The 16,099-nt window shown below is 42.7% G+C and overlaps 1 protein-coding gene across 3 annotated transcripts in view; it reads left to right on the top strand.

The window, feature by feature from the left end:
- The window catches only part of LOC102460602 (KAT8 regulatory NSL complex subunit 1-like), an 80,886-nt gene that overhangs the window by 27,130 nt on the left and 37,657 nt on the right, over positions 1-16,099 (top strand). For all 3 annotated transcript variants that reach the window (XM_075923044.1, XM_006127797.2, XM_075923045.1), the window contains exons 3-4: positions 4,896-5,102; positions 10,951-11,078. In XM_075923044.1, coding sequence (XP_075779159.1) covers positions 4,896-5,102; positions 10,951-11,078 — 335 coding nt within the window. The remainder of the gene's footprint in view (positions 1-4,895; positions 5,103-10,950; positions 11,079-16,099) is intronic.

The following is a 16,099-nucleotide window of genomic DNA, read 5'->3' as shown; positions in this document are numbered from 1 at the left end:
TTCTCTTTATTAAACTTCATCCTGTTTACCTCTGACCATTTCTCTAACTTGCTAAGGTCATTTTGAATTATGTCCCTATCCTCCAAAGAAGTTGCATGTAGCATGAATGCTACATTCCAGTATAATGGTCATCCATCTCACAGCTTTTAAATCTGCAGCACTGTCAAACAAGGGTGTGTTTTGGGCATCAACACTCTTCGGTATATTTTTTGCTTTTCCTCTTCGTCTAGCACTAAGAGTACACATTTCCCTGCAGAATCAGATGGAAAACACTTCAACATTGAATGTCTTAGTTTTGTTCTGTTTTTTTAAAGTTAAACAGCTCCAAATAGAGCATCTTTCTTCATCAACTTATTGATTATCAGGAATAGCAAAGAGGAGCCTCCGGTAGCTTTGCATTAGCTTGTGATGAATTTTGAGATGCTATCAATCTGAAGAAGACCATGATTATGGGACAGGGTATTTTGACTGCATTAGGAGTTTTAATAGCTGGCATGACTATAGAAGTTGTGACAGATTCTGCTCTTTAGGATCATCTATGTTAATATAGCTCTAGATAAGGAGTTTAATTCTTGCATTAGAAGGGCAGCCACCATATTTGGTCAACTGAGTAAGTATGTGTGTAATAATGAGAAACTGACATTGAAGACCAAGCTGTGAGTTTGAGGGCATGCATCCTGAGCTCTATGCTGTATGGCGGTAAGATCTGTAGCAGACATGGGAGAAGGCTAACCACTTTCCACGCTCATTGGTCTTTATTGTATTTTAAATATCAGGTGAAAGAGCAAAGTTGCTGTTACCGAAGTACTTGAGAAGGCAAAATTGCCACACCTAATTGCAGTTTTTTAAACACAGGCATTTATCTGTACTGGATACATTCCAAAGGACCTAACATACTGTCTCTGAATAAACCCAAAGTATGCCCACATCTTGAGTATTGTGTGCAGATGGTCACTCCATCTCAAAGATATATTTGAATGGGAGAAGAATCAGAAAAGGGCAATAAAATACTTCAGGGTATGAAATAGCTTCTATACGAGGACGGATTAATAAGACTTGGGATTTTTCAGCTTGGAAAAGAGACATCTAAGAGGCAAGGGTGATATGTTAGAGGTCTATAAAATCATGACCGTTGTGGAGAAAGTAAATAAGGAAATGTTATTTTCTCCGACTTCTAACACAGGAACTAGGGATCGCTAAATGAGATTAATAGTCAGCAGATTTAAAATAAAAAGAAGCATTTCTTCACACCACACACAGTCTACCTGGAGAATTCTTTTTGCCAGAAGATGTTGTGAAGGCCGGTGTGAATTTATTCATATTGAGTAGTTGCTTGAAGAGGGCAGCGAGAAAGTGGTGTGGGCAACCTTTCTCCCCCTTCCTCTTCCCCCCCTCCCCCCCATGTCCTTTCCTGTTCGTCCTTTCATAGTGTTGGAATGAATCCTGTGAGTAAGAGTGAGGTGTACAAAGAAGTAAAAAACCTTGAATACTTCAGCATCTCTCGGATCTGCATAGTGAAGGTTAAAGTTTTAACATGGCTTATTTGGACAATTCTGAAAGAGGTTTAGTATTGTGCAGGCAACCTTAACTATGCATCTTCTGATTTTTGCTCCGCTGGGAATTTTGGAAGAGTATGACAAACTCCCATCTTCCTGACACATCCACAAAACAAGGACATGAAAAATTAAGCCATTTCCTTCTACATCATTTTTCTTCCTTTATCCAGAAACATGCACCTTATTACCATAACTACTGTCCACCACAACCTTAACTCTGCCCTTTAGGGAGGCCAGCCTCTCCATCACTCCCTTATAACCACCTTCTGCATACAACTCATTGCCAAACTATCTCCCTAACACACACAGTGATAGATATCCACTGCAGTATTTTGTTGAATTGGGAAAAGGTAATCTGGGTCAAGGGTGTGCTCTTGGGGGGATTCCGCACCACTGTGCACATGCAGAATTCATATTTCCTGCCAATTATTCTCTCTCTAGGAAACACATTGTGCTGGGAAGACACTGTGATTATACCTCTTGCCCATTAAGGACTGAGAGGCTGCCTTTCTCACAGCACCTTGCCTGCAGGACCAGGTGAAGAGGCATAGGGTGACAGAGTGGGGCACACAACAAGGTTGGTTGCGAGGTTCACATAGATTGGCGTTCAGAAGGGTTAGTGGGGGGAATAAACTGGAGCAGGAACATTGGAGCTAGTGAAATGACAGCCAGGAAGTGAAGGACTAGTCGACAGGATCGTCAACTAGTTGCTTCCCCCCCTTGCTGCTTCTATCAGCTAGAGGCGGCATGGTGGGGAGAAGAGGTGGTACTTCGAAGTGGTAGAGCTGCTTGAAGCCTGGGGCCAAACCCCGGGCTCCACGCAGCGATGCCTCTTTAAAAAACCACATGCAGCCCAGGGCCAGCGGGGAAGGCCACAGCTGAACCTGGGCTCCGTGCAGCGCTGCCACTTTGAAATGTCGCGAGGAGCCTCCCCTATACTTAACATCCTTAGTGACAGCAGAGAGTCAGAGCTGAGGTAGGCTGCAGGGACACCTGAGGGGAGGAGGGGAGCTTTATGGAGTGCAGGGATGCATGAGGGAAGGGGAGAGGAAGGAGGAGTTGGCTGAGTGCTGGGGCAGGAGCAGTTGGGAAAGGGAGGTGCAGAAACATAGAGGGGTGGAGAAGATGTGCCTGACCAATGGGAGAGACTGGGGGTCACCCAGAGTGTGCATGAAGGAGTCTCCCTAACAATCTCTTCCACCCTTCATGGAAGGGAAAAACAAAAAACCTTATTCCATACTTCTCCCATCCAAGTTCACACCTAGACTCCTTCTCAGCAGCATCTTCCTTGTCCCTCAGTTCCTTCATCACCCAACTCCTCCAAACCTTTACACTGCTCCTGATGGATGCTGACGTACATGTCTATATTTGTAGTTCAAATTAATTATTTCTTAAATCTCTTGCCTCATAAGGAATCTGTTTGAGAAACAACATTTCCTGAATCCTTTGTCTGTATTGTTATTTGCATATTTAGAATTATAGAATACTAGAACTGGAAGGGACCTTGAGAGATCATCAGGTCCAGTCTTTTGTCCTCACTGCAGGACCAAACACCGTCTTGTCTAGATCAGTGTTTCTTATAGGGCAGACAACCTTTTTTTTCGCTCAATAACTCCTCTCCCCCCAACCCTTTTTTTTTCTCTCAACAAAAAATTCTTGGTGTTCCTCATTTAAAAAAAAAAAGTAATAAATTGTTCGGTGATCCTCGGTCTTAAAAAGTTACGCTGCTCTAGATCATCCCTGGTAGATAACTGTCTAACCTGCTCTTAAATATCTCCTGTGTTGGAGATTTCACAATCTCCCTAGGCAATGTATTCCAGTGTTTAACCGCCCAGACAATTAGGAAATTTTTCCCTAATATCCAACCTAAACCTGCCTTGCTGCAATTTAAGACCATTGCTTCTTGTCCTATCATAAGAGCCCAAGGAGCAGGGCTGGTCCTAACCAATTGGCGGTCTCGGGTGACTGCTGGGGAAAATGTGTGAAGCAAAAAAAAAAAAAAAAAAAGCCAAAATGTGGTCACGGTCTTTGTTGTATTCTCTCATATTGGTAAGAGCGGAGGTGGGGGGAGGGGCAATAATTTTTGATTGGGGGCCAGTCCAAGAATTGGGAAAGTAGTCAAGGGCTACACTCTTACATATTAGAGGAGGTGTGGGGTCTGTGATGGAAGGACAAGGGCGCTTGCAGTAAGGGATTGGGGTATAGGAAAGGGTGTGGGGTCTGGGAGGGAGTTTGGGTGAAGGAGGCAGTTGTGACCTGGCTTAGGGGACTAGGGTGCAGGGTTTTGGGTTGTGACCTGGGGAAGGGGACTAGGGTGTAGAAGTGGGCTGGAGGGGTTTGGACTGTGACCTAGGGCAGGAGTGGGTTGTGACTTGGGGCAGGGGACTGTGGTGCAGGGGTTTGGGTTGTGACCTGGGGCAGAGGATTGGGGTGCAGGATCTGGAAGGGGATATACGGGCAAGAGGAGGGCAGAAGATTTGGGTTGTATGGGCGGGGCAAAGAGTTGGGGTGTCAGAGGCAGGCTCTGGCTGTGAGACTTACATGCTTGACTCCTAGCCAGCAACTTTCCCAAGTAGACTCCCTGCCCCCTCCCCTCCTGCCCCGACGACTCCTCACTGGCTGCAGAGGCCATGTGGATTCAGAACAGCTAGGAGCCTGAGCGCAGGATGGTAGGGTGCTTCCCAAGCTGCCAGCTGACAACAAGCAGCTCCCATTGACCAGTAACCAGCCAGTGGGATTGTGCTGGGGGCAAGAGCCGCGCACAAACCCTTTCCACCCTCCTTCCGGCTCTCAGCTATTCAAACAGCCCTGCAACAGCCATATTTCTCAGCAGCATGCAGGGGGCGGGCAGGAAGTCCACGGGCTGGATTTGGTGGTGTGGTGGGCCACATGCAGCCCACGGAGGACAGTTTGCCCAGGCCTGGGTAAGAGGTGTGCTTGTTGCTGGAGGTGTACAGGGTATATACTATTGAGTAGCTTACTTCTCATTTCCTTGGTTTTGTGGGTTTGCAGAAGGGGGGCAGTTCTAACTGCTTCAGAGTTTGTGTATTAGTTAGGTCTTTCACTGCCTCTGCAGTATTCTAGGAAAAGCAAAGCATAGTACCAGTAGAATTGGAAGAGAACCATGTTTGTTTCCTAATCCTAACCCTAAGCTTCTTCTAGTTGTGACGGAAACATTGATTCCTACTGATGAGGGTTTTCTATAAAAAGCTAGTTGTTGTATTTATTTTATTTACTCACTCACCTGGTGTTTATTTGTTTAGGATATTTTTGTTCTTTATACTGCAGTTTCAAACATTCTATGTAGAGGATGAATCCAATGGAATTGTCTCTCCCTAGGGCTCAGTTGTTCTTGGTGGTGATCAGCAGCCTGAAGATGTGATGAAGCAGCATGGGCAATTAGGTTCAGCATCAGTGGTGAATTCCAGAAAGAATAAGGGACTGCCACCTTCCTTCTCTTCCACCCTGAAGGTCCCTTCAGTGGAGAGACAGTGTGATTTGTCCTCCAGCATTCCTCCTTACTTCATGAACAACGTGGAGAAACAGGTTAGTCTTTAGAAGAAACATGAATGCAGTGTTTATGCCACAATGCAGAGTATAACCGAAGTAGCCTGTCTTAACATCTCTTATAGCAATAAGAAGACTTCCTGAAACACATTTGCAAATCATGTAAGATAGATAGTGATATCTCTAGTATTGGAAAAAATTATTAACCCTCTTCCTCCATTTTCCAATCTGTATAATAGGAATAGTTGTACTTGCCTGTTGCAGAAGTGCTCAGCACATTCATATGCCTGTCCTTCTCAGCGTCTGTCTGGAGCCACCAGGTGAACTGGTGAGAGAGCACAGACTCAAGGGCTAACAGTAAGCGCAGGGAGATATAACACTTCTTATACTTCCCCGCATGTGACTGCATGATTACTACCAACATAGTTGCTTAGTACTAGGACGAAACTGTCTCCTGGATGAAGAATAGCTGGCTTAGGCTGAATGGGTGCTAGAAGAGGTGGGGAAACTAAAGCATTTTGAAAGCTCACAGCAGGGCTACTCAACACGCCCACCACCTGCTTTTTGCAGCCCATGGCATGATTTGGGTTTATACGGGGCTCAACACGCAGCTCATGGGTGGGAACCAAAACAAAAAAGTAGTCAATATAATGGTCTTCTGTTGATATGTGTTTTAGTAGTTAATTCCTGGACTGTCATTGTTCATTAAAAGTGCTGTCATATGGGTGGAAATCGGGTAAATATTGCATTTTATTAATATCAGCAGAACTCACTTAAATGGGGCCTGCGTGTTCTGTAGTCGTGTCTTAATCTTTGTATTCATGCTCGTCAGTGTGAAAGAAGCTATTTGCATGTTTATGAACTACACTTATATTGTGGCCCTCAGCATGTGCTGTGAGTATCATTGTGGTCCCTGGGGCTTCCAAAATTGAGTAGCCCTGGCTTATAGCTAAGGCGCAGTCATTTTTGAGAGTAGAGTCCTGTAGTTGGTCAACTCAGGCTGTAATGCAGGAAAAATGTTGGCTAAAAGACTTTATCCTATGCTGGCAAGTGATGACCCCAGGTCTGAATTCATCTGTCAGTTGGGCTAATGCAATTCAGTATACCTGGGATTGAAGCTTTTAGCACATTGGCAACTCCAGTTTGTGTAGAATAAAGCACCTCAGCAATATAAGCTATCTCAAGCACAGCAGATCTATCCACTGCCTTTTTACAAACAAGGCACTCCCCTGCACATGCTTCTCCACCCCCCTCACCAAGCACTCCCCCCCAGTGGGGAGGCTGAGGACACAAACACGGAACAGACATTAGCCATGTTACTTAATGGAAGCTGCTCACATGCTATGGTGATGAGTGCCATATAAGAAACTTTGTGGAATCGAGCACTAAACCTTGTGTTTTCCTTGCTTTTTTTCTGTGTAAACATCCATATGAAGCTGTGCTGTTGGAGCAAACGTTGATGAAATCAGTGCCCAGAGGAGATGGCTGTAATACCTAATAGAGGTTATTGATATTAAGGGAGCACGGGAAGCATTAGACAGTTGAATTGGCAGGTAATTAAAGCTATTGGAGTTATTTTGCCATCGGTTGCACCAAGGCTGCAACATGCTAATTAATCTTCCTTTTTAGATAGGCAGATAGACGCCTGATGCATTGGCAGGGCTCGACAAATAATGCAATCTACTTGTCTGTGGCAAGTAGATTGCAACCTGGAAGAGCCGGTTTGGGCAATCAGCGCATGCGCAGATCGCCGGACAGCGCGGCTAGCGAGCGGGGATCGCTTCGGTTCGGCGAGCCCTGTGCGTTGGCATCTAGCAGAAATGAGTGAAGTTTAGTCAGGAGACCATGAAAACACTAGTGGCATCAGTGGAAACAGTGCAGATAACCAGTGTGTATGTAGCATGCAAAGTTTTCAGTCTTCTTACTATGAATTGTATCTTAATTTAAACTTAATTCTAGTACTTTTTCCTTTTGTATTATCGGAAACTAGGGATGCTGATTGGCACATGTAAGTGGAAAGAGACCCTGTTTGAATCATCACAGGACGAAACACCATTTTGAGTGTGTAGCATTTTAGAAAATAAGGTCCTGGCGTTCTGATCCCAAAGGTTATAGTGCACCTGTCTAGAAATAGTGCTTTATTCACCTTCATGCAGTCTGTCAATAACTCTCCTGAATTGACTAAAATAGAGGCTGTGAAGCAAGGAAGGACTTATTCTCCTTGAGAATTACCTCTGCAAGTCCCATGCCTCTTTGTGGTATGTGTGTGCACCTGCATGAAGGGCATTCTGAACCATCAAGAACAGTATGCCCTTTGGGGCCATATGAGTGCTGTCTTGTAAAACGAGGTGTTCGGGACTGGGCTGAGGCTACTCTGTTCTTTATATACCACCTCAATTATTTACAGAAGCACTATATTCATAACAGTAGATAACTTTTTTCTCTTCACTTTAGCCACTGAATAGGCAGCTTCAGCAACCTTGAACATCTAAATACAAGTTGGAATAAATTATTTGCTCACACAGTATTAAAACTTGCATATTTATGGGGTTTTTTTCATCTATGACCTCAAAGAATGTTATGAACACTAACGAACTGAACTATATAGCTCCCCCCCCATGGAGTGGATAAATATCACAACTGTGGTGTGAATGTTTACAAACTACTCCTTCTGATCCTCTTCAAAAAATATCACATTATATTTAAGGTGTTCAGTAGCATACATAAATCAATTATTACTTCTCTTGTTTTCAAAGTTCTATATAAAATGCCAGCATTTGTCTTACTATGGAATATTATAGAACTGGGATTTCAGTGTAGGTGCAGTAAATAAACTCTGTAAACCCCAAAACATTCCATCATTTTTGGTGGCTTAACTTAGGGATGTTAAATTGCGGGTAATTAACTAATTGAATACTCAGTGCATTTTGGATTGACTATTTGACTAGTCAATAGGGTGTCTCCGCCTTTGAAATGTAGAAACAACCCTAGGGCTGTTGCTACACTTGAAAGGAGAAAGCACCAGGAAGAGCCCGGGGTCAGCTGCAGAGTCCTCAGCTGATCCTGGGCTCTGTGCAGCACTGCCGTTTTGAAACACCACCACAGGAGCCCACCATCAGGCTCCCCGCGGTGTTTCAAAGTGGCAGCGCCATGTGGAGCCCAGCATCAGGCCCCAGACTCCCCGTGGCTTTGCTGATTTGAAGTACTCCTTCCCCCTCCCCCCTCCTTGCTGCCTCTTTGTGATAGAGGCTGCAAAGGGGGGGGAAGGGAGCAACTAGTTGACAAGCTTGTCAACTATCCGATAAGCAAATGCTTATCGGATAGTCAACTAGTCCTTCATGTCCCTAGCTTAATTATGTTGTTACAATGAAGCTTTTTTTTTGAACAAACGTTAAAGGGAAAAAGCTAGTATTAACTGCTGGGTATTAACATTAAAACCACTGATTTGATTTTGTTAATCAGCATTACTCTTTTAAAATATATATGCTATTATATATGAATATATTTACATGTTATTTTTATCTCAGTCTCAAGCAAGCACTATAGGAAATGGCAAAAATCTGTAGCATTAATAGACATTCATCTTTTTGTCACAGCCAATAAGTTCAGCAGGTGCTTCTCCCGGGTCTGTGAATGGGAATTGCTTGCTCAAATGCTTCATGGGAGATGCCAGAGGTGGGGACTTCCATAAATGGACCTATTCACCACATCCAGCACAGGATGTACTCTTTATTTTGCTCAAGAGGAGGCCTTGATCATCTGTCTTTGGGAGACACCTTTGTCCTTCCTTTAACAAAAATGGCCTGTTTTATTCATTCCTTCCAACACAACTAATCTGAGAGTGACGAGCAAGATACGGTTATCCTCATAATGTTGACCTGCTCCACGCAACTTGCTAACTTTACCTGCTTCACCTGTGTGTCCAATCCAACTGACACACATACTTCTGACAGTCCCATCTCTCTGCTCCCGGGATACAGGTTGTGTGCTTCTTTCCAACCTTTAGGTCATCCATACTGAAGCATAAAGTTTCACGGGATCATACCCCACCTGCTTGAAAATAGAAAGGGATCAATTGAAGTTGCTTACCTTCAGAAATGGAAGAGGTCCAACCACTAATGTCATGATCTTGTGCCTGTGTCTCCATTTGAATCACCTGGCCCTTGCTTCACTTATCTGTGAAGACATCCTTACTAGTTGCTAACATGTCAGTCTGCAGGATTGGAGAAATTGGAGCTTTGATGTCGGAGCACTCCTCTCCCCTCTCCCCCCCTCCATTTACAATATTTGTCAAGGACAAGGTCCTTCTACAACTGCACCCAAAGTTCTTACCTAATGTTAAGTCAGATTTTCATCTTAACTAGTCTGTCTGTTTGACAGTATTTTTTCCTAAATCACATACATTTCATTAGGAGACTCCTCTTCATACATTACAAGTATGACTGACTTTTATTTTGATAGGGCAGAATAATTACAGAAATCACCTAGACATTGTCTCCATTGTAAAAAGATCAAAGGAGCCACAGTAGGATGTAAAATCCCAGTTAATCAGTTAACTATTTAACTAGTTAACCAATTAAGCTGGACCTCCTTCCTGCCACCCCTACCCTCCCATGCAGGGCTACTGCTGCCCACTCCCCAGCACGGGGGGGGGGATTGGAAGCAGGAGCTAGCAGCCACTTGCACAGAGGGAGGTAGGCTGCTACCGGGTACCAGTTAACTGGTTCACATCCCCAGTCTCTTCACAGAGACTATAGAGATGCATCTCTGGGTTTATTACTCCTTGTTATGATACTGTTGGTGCTTTGCCTCCCCAAAGGATTATATAGCACACAATACAAGATTATTAGCAGCTTTTAGAGTGCTTCTCAAAAACATTCCAGTGTCTGACATGTGCAGAATTGCTACATGGGCTTCAGTGCATAGCTTTTCTAAACGCTGTGCTAGGTACACGCGGTTGGATCTGATTCAGTGCTTGAATTTGCTGTATCCTCTTTAGCCTCGGACTTAAATCCGAAGCTCCCTCCTCTCTGTGAGGATACTGCTCTCGAATCACCTGAAATGGAGCACCCATAAGGACGCTATTCCAAGAATAAGAAAAAGTTACTCATCTCGTGCAGTAACTGGTTTTTCAAGATGTCTCTCCCCGTGGATGTACCCACCCTTCTTCCCCTCTGCCTTGGTCTGTTAATTTTAGACATTCAGATAGAGCTGGAACTGAGGAAAGTTTGCCTTTGCAGCTTTACATATACTGAGTACAGCATGAGTTTGTATGGAACATATAGGCAAGCCAAACTGACACTAATGGACAGCAGTGCATGCACTCTTGAAGTGGAGCATCCATAGGGACAGACATCTTGAAGAACCACAGTTACTGCACAAGGTGAGTTTGATATTTTTTGTTAGCACTAAATTCACATAAAATGCAGATGCATGCACACGTCTAATCCAAGTTCCTTTTTTGGTGTTTCAGAATCATGTTCAGTTACGTAGATACATGTGCCCTCAGGCTATCAGATATCCTGGATTGATGCTAGCATTTGGCTAAAGTTTTGGAACCGTTCATATGAAACATAATTTTTACTATACTAGAGCTGCTTGTATTTCGTGTTGGTGAGACAGGAAAAATGCAAGTGAAACTGTCAAGCACTGAAAGTGGTCTCCAATTTATAGAGGACTTGAAATTATATTTGACAGCATTTCCTAATATTTAAGAATCTAATTTAAAATTACTGTCATGAGGTGATTTAGAGAATCTTTGATCCTTGAATCTATGCAGATAGAAAAACTATAAATAATTGATTGGATTGGAACTATATAACTATGTTCAGCATTATTTCAAGTTCATTTTTTTTATCAAGTTTTCGACTTTATTTTTCTCTTGCAGAGTTCTCGCCTTACGCAATCTTTAGGAAACCCTGTGTATCTAAGTCCCTCCTGTACCCCCATCAGTGGGTATCCAGGAGCCCCAAAAGCCTGCATGTCACCCCACCAAGTCAACGGAAAAATTAACTGGTTAGTTCTTCTTTTCTTATAGGTTGATCAGTCTCATATTTGGGATTAGTCTGAGTAATTGTCATAATTAAGAGATGAGAGTGTCTGAGAGTGTGATCATAGGTGAGCCTTCTCTCTTTGAATATAATTCATGCTGTATGGAATCAAAGTAAATACTGTTGATAAATGTAAAGTAATGCACATTGGAAAATATAATCCCAGCTATGTGTACAATATGATGGGGACTAATTTGGCTACAACTACTCAAGAGAAAGATCTTGGAGTCATTGTGGATAGTTCTCTGAAAACATCTGCTCAGTGTGCAGCGGCAGTCAAAAAAGCAAATAGAATGTTAGGAGTCATTAAAAAAGGGATAGAGAATAAGACAGAAAATATCTTATTGCCTCTATATAAATCCATGGTACGCCCCCCTCTTGAATACTGTGGACAGATGTGGTCACCTTATCTCAAAGATATATTGGCATTGGAAAAGGTTCAGAAAAGGACAACAAAAAATTTGTAGGGGTTTGGAACAGGTCCCATATGAAGAAGGATTAAAAAGACTTGGACTTTTCAGCTTAGCAAAAAAGAGATTGGGGGAAGGGGTATTATTTAGGTCTATAAATTCATGACTGATGTGGAAAAATGAATAAGGAAAAGTTATTGACGTATTCCCACAATATAAGAACTAGGGGGTCACCAAATGAAATTAATAGGCAGCAGATATAAAACTAACAAAGTTTTTCTTCACTCAGCTCACAATCAACCTGTGGAACTTCTTGCCAGAAGATGCGGTGAAGGCTAGAACTTTAACAGTGTTCAGAAAAGGGCTAGATAGATTAATGGGGGTTAGGTCCATCAATGGCTATTAGCCAGGATGGGTAGGAATGGGTATCCCTAGCCACTGTTTCTCTGGAAGTGGGTGACGGGAGGGATCACATGAGAATTACCCTCCCTCTGGGGCATCTGGTATTGGCTACTGTGGGCTGACAGGATACTGGGCTAGATGGACCTTTGGTCTGACCTAGTTTGGCCGTTCTTATGTTCACATGCCTGACTTTGGGGGGGGGGGGGGGCGCAGTATTTTTAAAGAGAGTTAAGTTGTATCTTGAGCAGTGTTTGCCGTATGCTGTGCGCTCATATGTCCACTCAGAAGAAATTCAGATGCTGTTCAGCTGATTAGCAGAGCACCCACAGCTAGGTTTTGTGTTTCTATTGACATGTGCCTTGGTAAACACACACAATGTATTCTGCACATGGATGAAAAAGATTGGAGGCAACATTGATCTTGAGGTCTGCCTTTTTTCTTAATTACAAAAACATAATGTTGCATATCGTGCAGAGTATTTGTTGCAGAGTGTTTGTAGTTTTATCTTTTAATATATGGATGGCCAGAGTTGCCCACAATTCCAAATGTGGTTCACGGCAGCATCTGTTCTTTAAAGGTAACTTACAGAGGTTATTCGTGCCCCCTTCTTCCTCGCTTAAAACTGCATTTGTGGCATTTTTCCATTTTTATTGTGTATAAAGAGAGCCTGAAAGACTCCCCCTACCCCCTCAACACCCCCAACTGCTTATATTTCAACCACTGAAATACCAGAAATCAGTTCTGTCTTTCCTCATGATAATGGTGGCTCTCTTGCACCTCTGATTGTGAGCTCTCCTGCCTTAATTCAAGTGGTAGGGAAAGAGTGTTGAATGTTTAACAGTCTCTTCCAAAGAAGTGCTTGTTAAACATGAGAGTTTAAAAAAAAAAATTCGTGTCCTACAAGCATCTCTTTTTCAACTGCCCAAGTGATGTCATTAATTTCACTAGTTCTCTAGTCACTTGGTTTGTGGTGAGGACCAAGTTACTCTGTCCCTCAAAGTCTGTAGCCTGGGAGTATAAAGTTCACAGAGAAAAAGCAAATGTTACAATCTGTACAACTTAGAATGAACCTCTTTATTAAAATTTAAATATGTCATTTTAAAAACAAAGATTTTTTTTAAAAAAAGGCAAATGCATCTCTGAAACTTCTGTCTGTTGTCCACTAACTTACCGTTCAGTGTGTTCCTCCATGACGAGTCTCCTCTCGTCTCCCTTGTCTTCCCTGCTTTTGGACCTGCCATCTGCATGCACACTTTTTATGAATGTTTCCTACCTACTGCTTCACTTGAAGAATCATTCGCATCCACCTTTCCTCTTACTTACATCACTTGGTCATTTTCTTCCTTCCCCCTCCTTTGTTTATTCCTTCTTCCCCTTTCCCTTCCTCTGGGGGATTTCTTCACCTACTCTCCACCTCCAGCTCTCTGGAGAGTGGGCAATTTAGAAGCAGCTACTTTCATGCATTTGATCATGTGGGGACAAGCAGTGGTGGCAGCAGAGAAGAGCAGGAAGCCTGAAGAGAAATCTCCTTTGGCTAAGGGTGGAGAGACTGGTAAAGAGTAGGCAAAGTAGGCAGCAGAGGGAGAGAAGGGTCCTTCCTCTTTGAATTCAGAGTCAGAGACAGAATGGGGAAGGCTAGAAAGGAGTCTCCTTTCAGCCTGGGGTTTAGGTCACTGTCTGAAACCTTGTAGAGAGAGAAGAGTCTCGGGTTCCTGGTTCCAGTAGTATAATCTACCTCCCCAGCTCTCTGCCCTACGCAGACAAGCAGCTATTGGTCATAGGAAAGGGCTTGAGGGCTGGATCTGTGCTACAGACCACATATTTGACACCTGTGCCATAGTCTTCCCGTGTGGACACGACCTGAATTTCTAATGTGACAATTTTTTATATTATTTTTCAATAAACAGAACCATCTTTCGCACCTTTCATACTTCATAAAGAAGCCCAAAATGATAAATAAGTATGGGGAATAAGCAGGAAGAATTTGAAGTGCTAATAAATAAACACAACTGTGACATAGTTGGTATCACAAAGACCTGTGTATACATAGTTGGTATACACAATTGGAATATTGGTATAGAAGAGTACAGCTTGCTCAGGAAGGATAGGCAGGGAAAAAGGGGAGGAGGTGTTGCCTTATATTAAAAATTACCTACTTAGACTGAGGTAGGGATGGACATAGGAGACAGATGTGTTGAGTCTCTGGGTTAAGTTAAAATAGGTTAAAAAAACAAGGGTGATATCATGCTGGGGGTCTACTATAGACCACCTACCAAGGCAGAGAAGGTGGATGAGGCTTTTTTTAAAAAACAACTCACAAAATCATCCAAAGTACAAGATTTGGCGGTGATGGGAGACTTCAACTATCCAGACATGCGTTGGGAAACTAACCCAGCAGGGCACAGATTATCCAATAAGTTCTTGGACTGCATTGAAAACAATGTTTGTATTTCAAAAGGTTGAGAGAGCTACCCGGGGAAAGCTATTCTTGATTTGATTTCAACAAATAGGGAGGAATTGTTGGAAAATTTGGGAGCGGAAGGCAGCTTGGGTGAAAGTGATCGTGAAATCATACAGTTCATGATTCTAAGGAATGGTAGAAAGGAGAACAGCAAAATAGAGATAATGGATTTCAGGAAGGCAGAGTAAACTCAGAGCTGATAGGTAAGGTCCCATGGGAAGCAAGACTTGGAGGAAAAACAGAAGAAGAGAATTGGCAGTTTTTCAAAGGAACATTATTAAGGGTCCAAAAGCAAACTATTCCACTAAGTAGGAAAGATAGAAAGTATGGCAGGAGACCACTTTGGATCGACCAGGAGATCTTATATTATCTAAAAATCAAAAAGGAATTGTATAGAAAGTGGAAATTAGGTCAGATTACAAAAGATGAATATGAGCAAACAATGCAGGTATGCAGGGGCAAGATTAGGAAGGCAAAGGCACAAAATGAGCTAAATTTAGCTAGAGACATAAAGGGTAACAATAAGAGGTTCTACAAATATATTAGAGGCAAGAGGAAGACCAAGGACAGGGTAGACCCATTGCTCAGTGAAGAGGAAGAAACAATAACAGGAAACCTGACAGTCACAGGCGCTTAATGACTTCTTTGTTTCGATTTTCACCAAGAAGTTTGATGGTGATGGAATGCTTAACATAATGAATGCTAGTGGAAAGGGGGTAGGTTTAGAAGTTAAAATAAAAAAAGAACAAGTCAGACGTTATTTAGAAAAGTTAAATGTCTTCGAGTCACCAGGGACTGATGAAATGCATCCTAGAATACTCAAGGAGCTAGCTGATAGAGGAGGTATCTGAGCCTTTAGCTGTCATCTTTGAAAAACCATGGAAGACGGGAGAGATTCCAGAAGACTGGAAAAGGGCAAATATAGTCCCCATCTATAAAAAGGGAAATAAGAACAACCCAGGAAATTACAGACCAATCAGTTTAACTTCTGTGCCAAGGAAGATAATTTTGCAAGTAATTAAGAAATCCATCTGCAAACATCTGGAAGATAATAAGGTGACTGATAACAGCCAGCATGGATTTGAAAAGAACAAATCAATCTGATAGCTTTCTTTGATAAGAAATCAAGCCTTGCAGATAAGGAAGAAGCGGTGGATGTAGTATACCTAAACTTTAGTAAGGCATCTGATACGGTCTTGCATCACTTTCTTATCAGTAAGCTAGGGAAATACAACCTAGACAGGGCTACTATAAGGTGGGTGCATAACTAGCTGGATAACCATTTTCTGAGTAGTTATTAATGGTTCACAATCATGCTGGAAGGGCATAACAAGTGGGGTTCCACAAGTATCTGTTTTGGGACCGGTTCTGTTCAATATCTTCATCTATAATTTAGGTGATGGCATATAGATTACACATACTAAGTTTGCAGATGATACCAAGCTGGGAGGGGTTGCAAGTGCTTTGGAGGATAGGGACAAAATTCAAAATGATCTGGATAAACTAAAGAAATTTACCTCAGACCATAGGACGAAGTTTAATAAGGACAAATGCAAAGCACTCCACTTAGGAAGGAACAATCAGTCTCTCACACACAGAATGGGAAGCGACTGTCTAGGAAAGAGTACTGCTGAAAGGGATTTAGGGGTCATAGCGGACCACAAGTTAAACATGAGTCAACAGTGTGACACTATTGCGAAAAAAGCAAACATG

Source organism: Pelodiscus sinensis, chromosome 2 (genome assembly GCF_049634645.1).
Source record: "Pelodiscus sinensis isolate JC-2024 chromosome 2, ASM4963464v1, whole genome shotgun sequence".
Lineage (NCBI taxonomy): Eukaryota > Metazoa > Chordata > Testudines > Trionychidae > Pelodiscus > Pelodiscus sinensis.
Note: the sequence above shows the minus strand (reverse complement) of the source record. Positions and strands in the feature narration are given on the sequence as shown.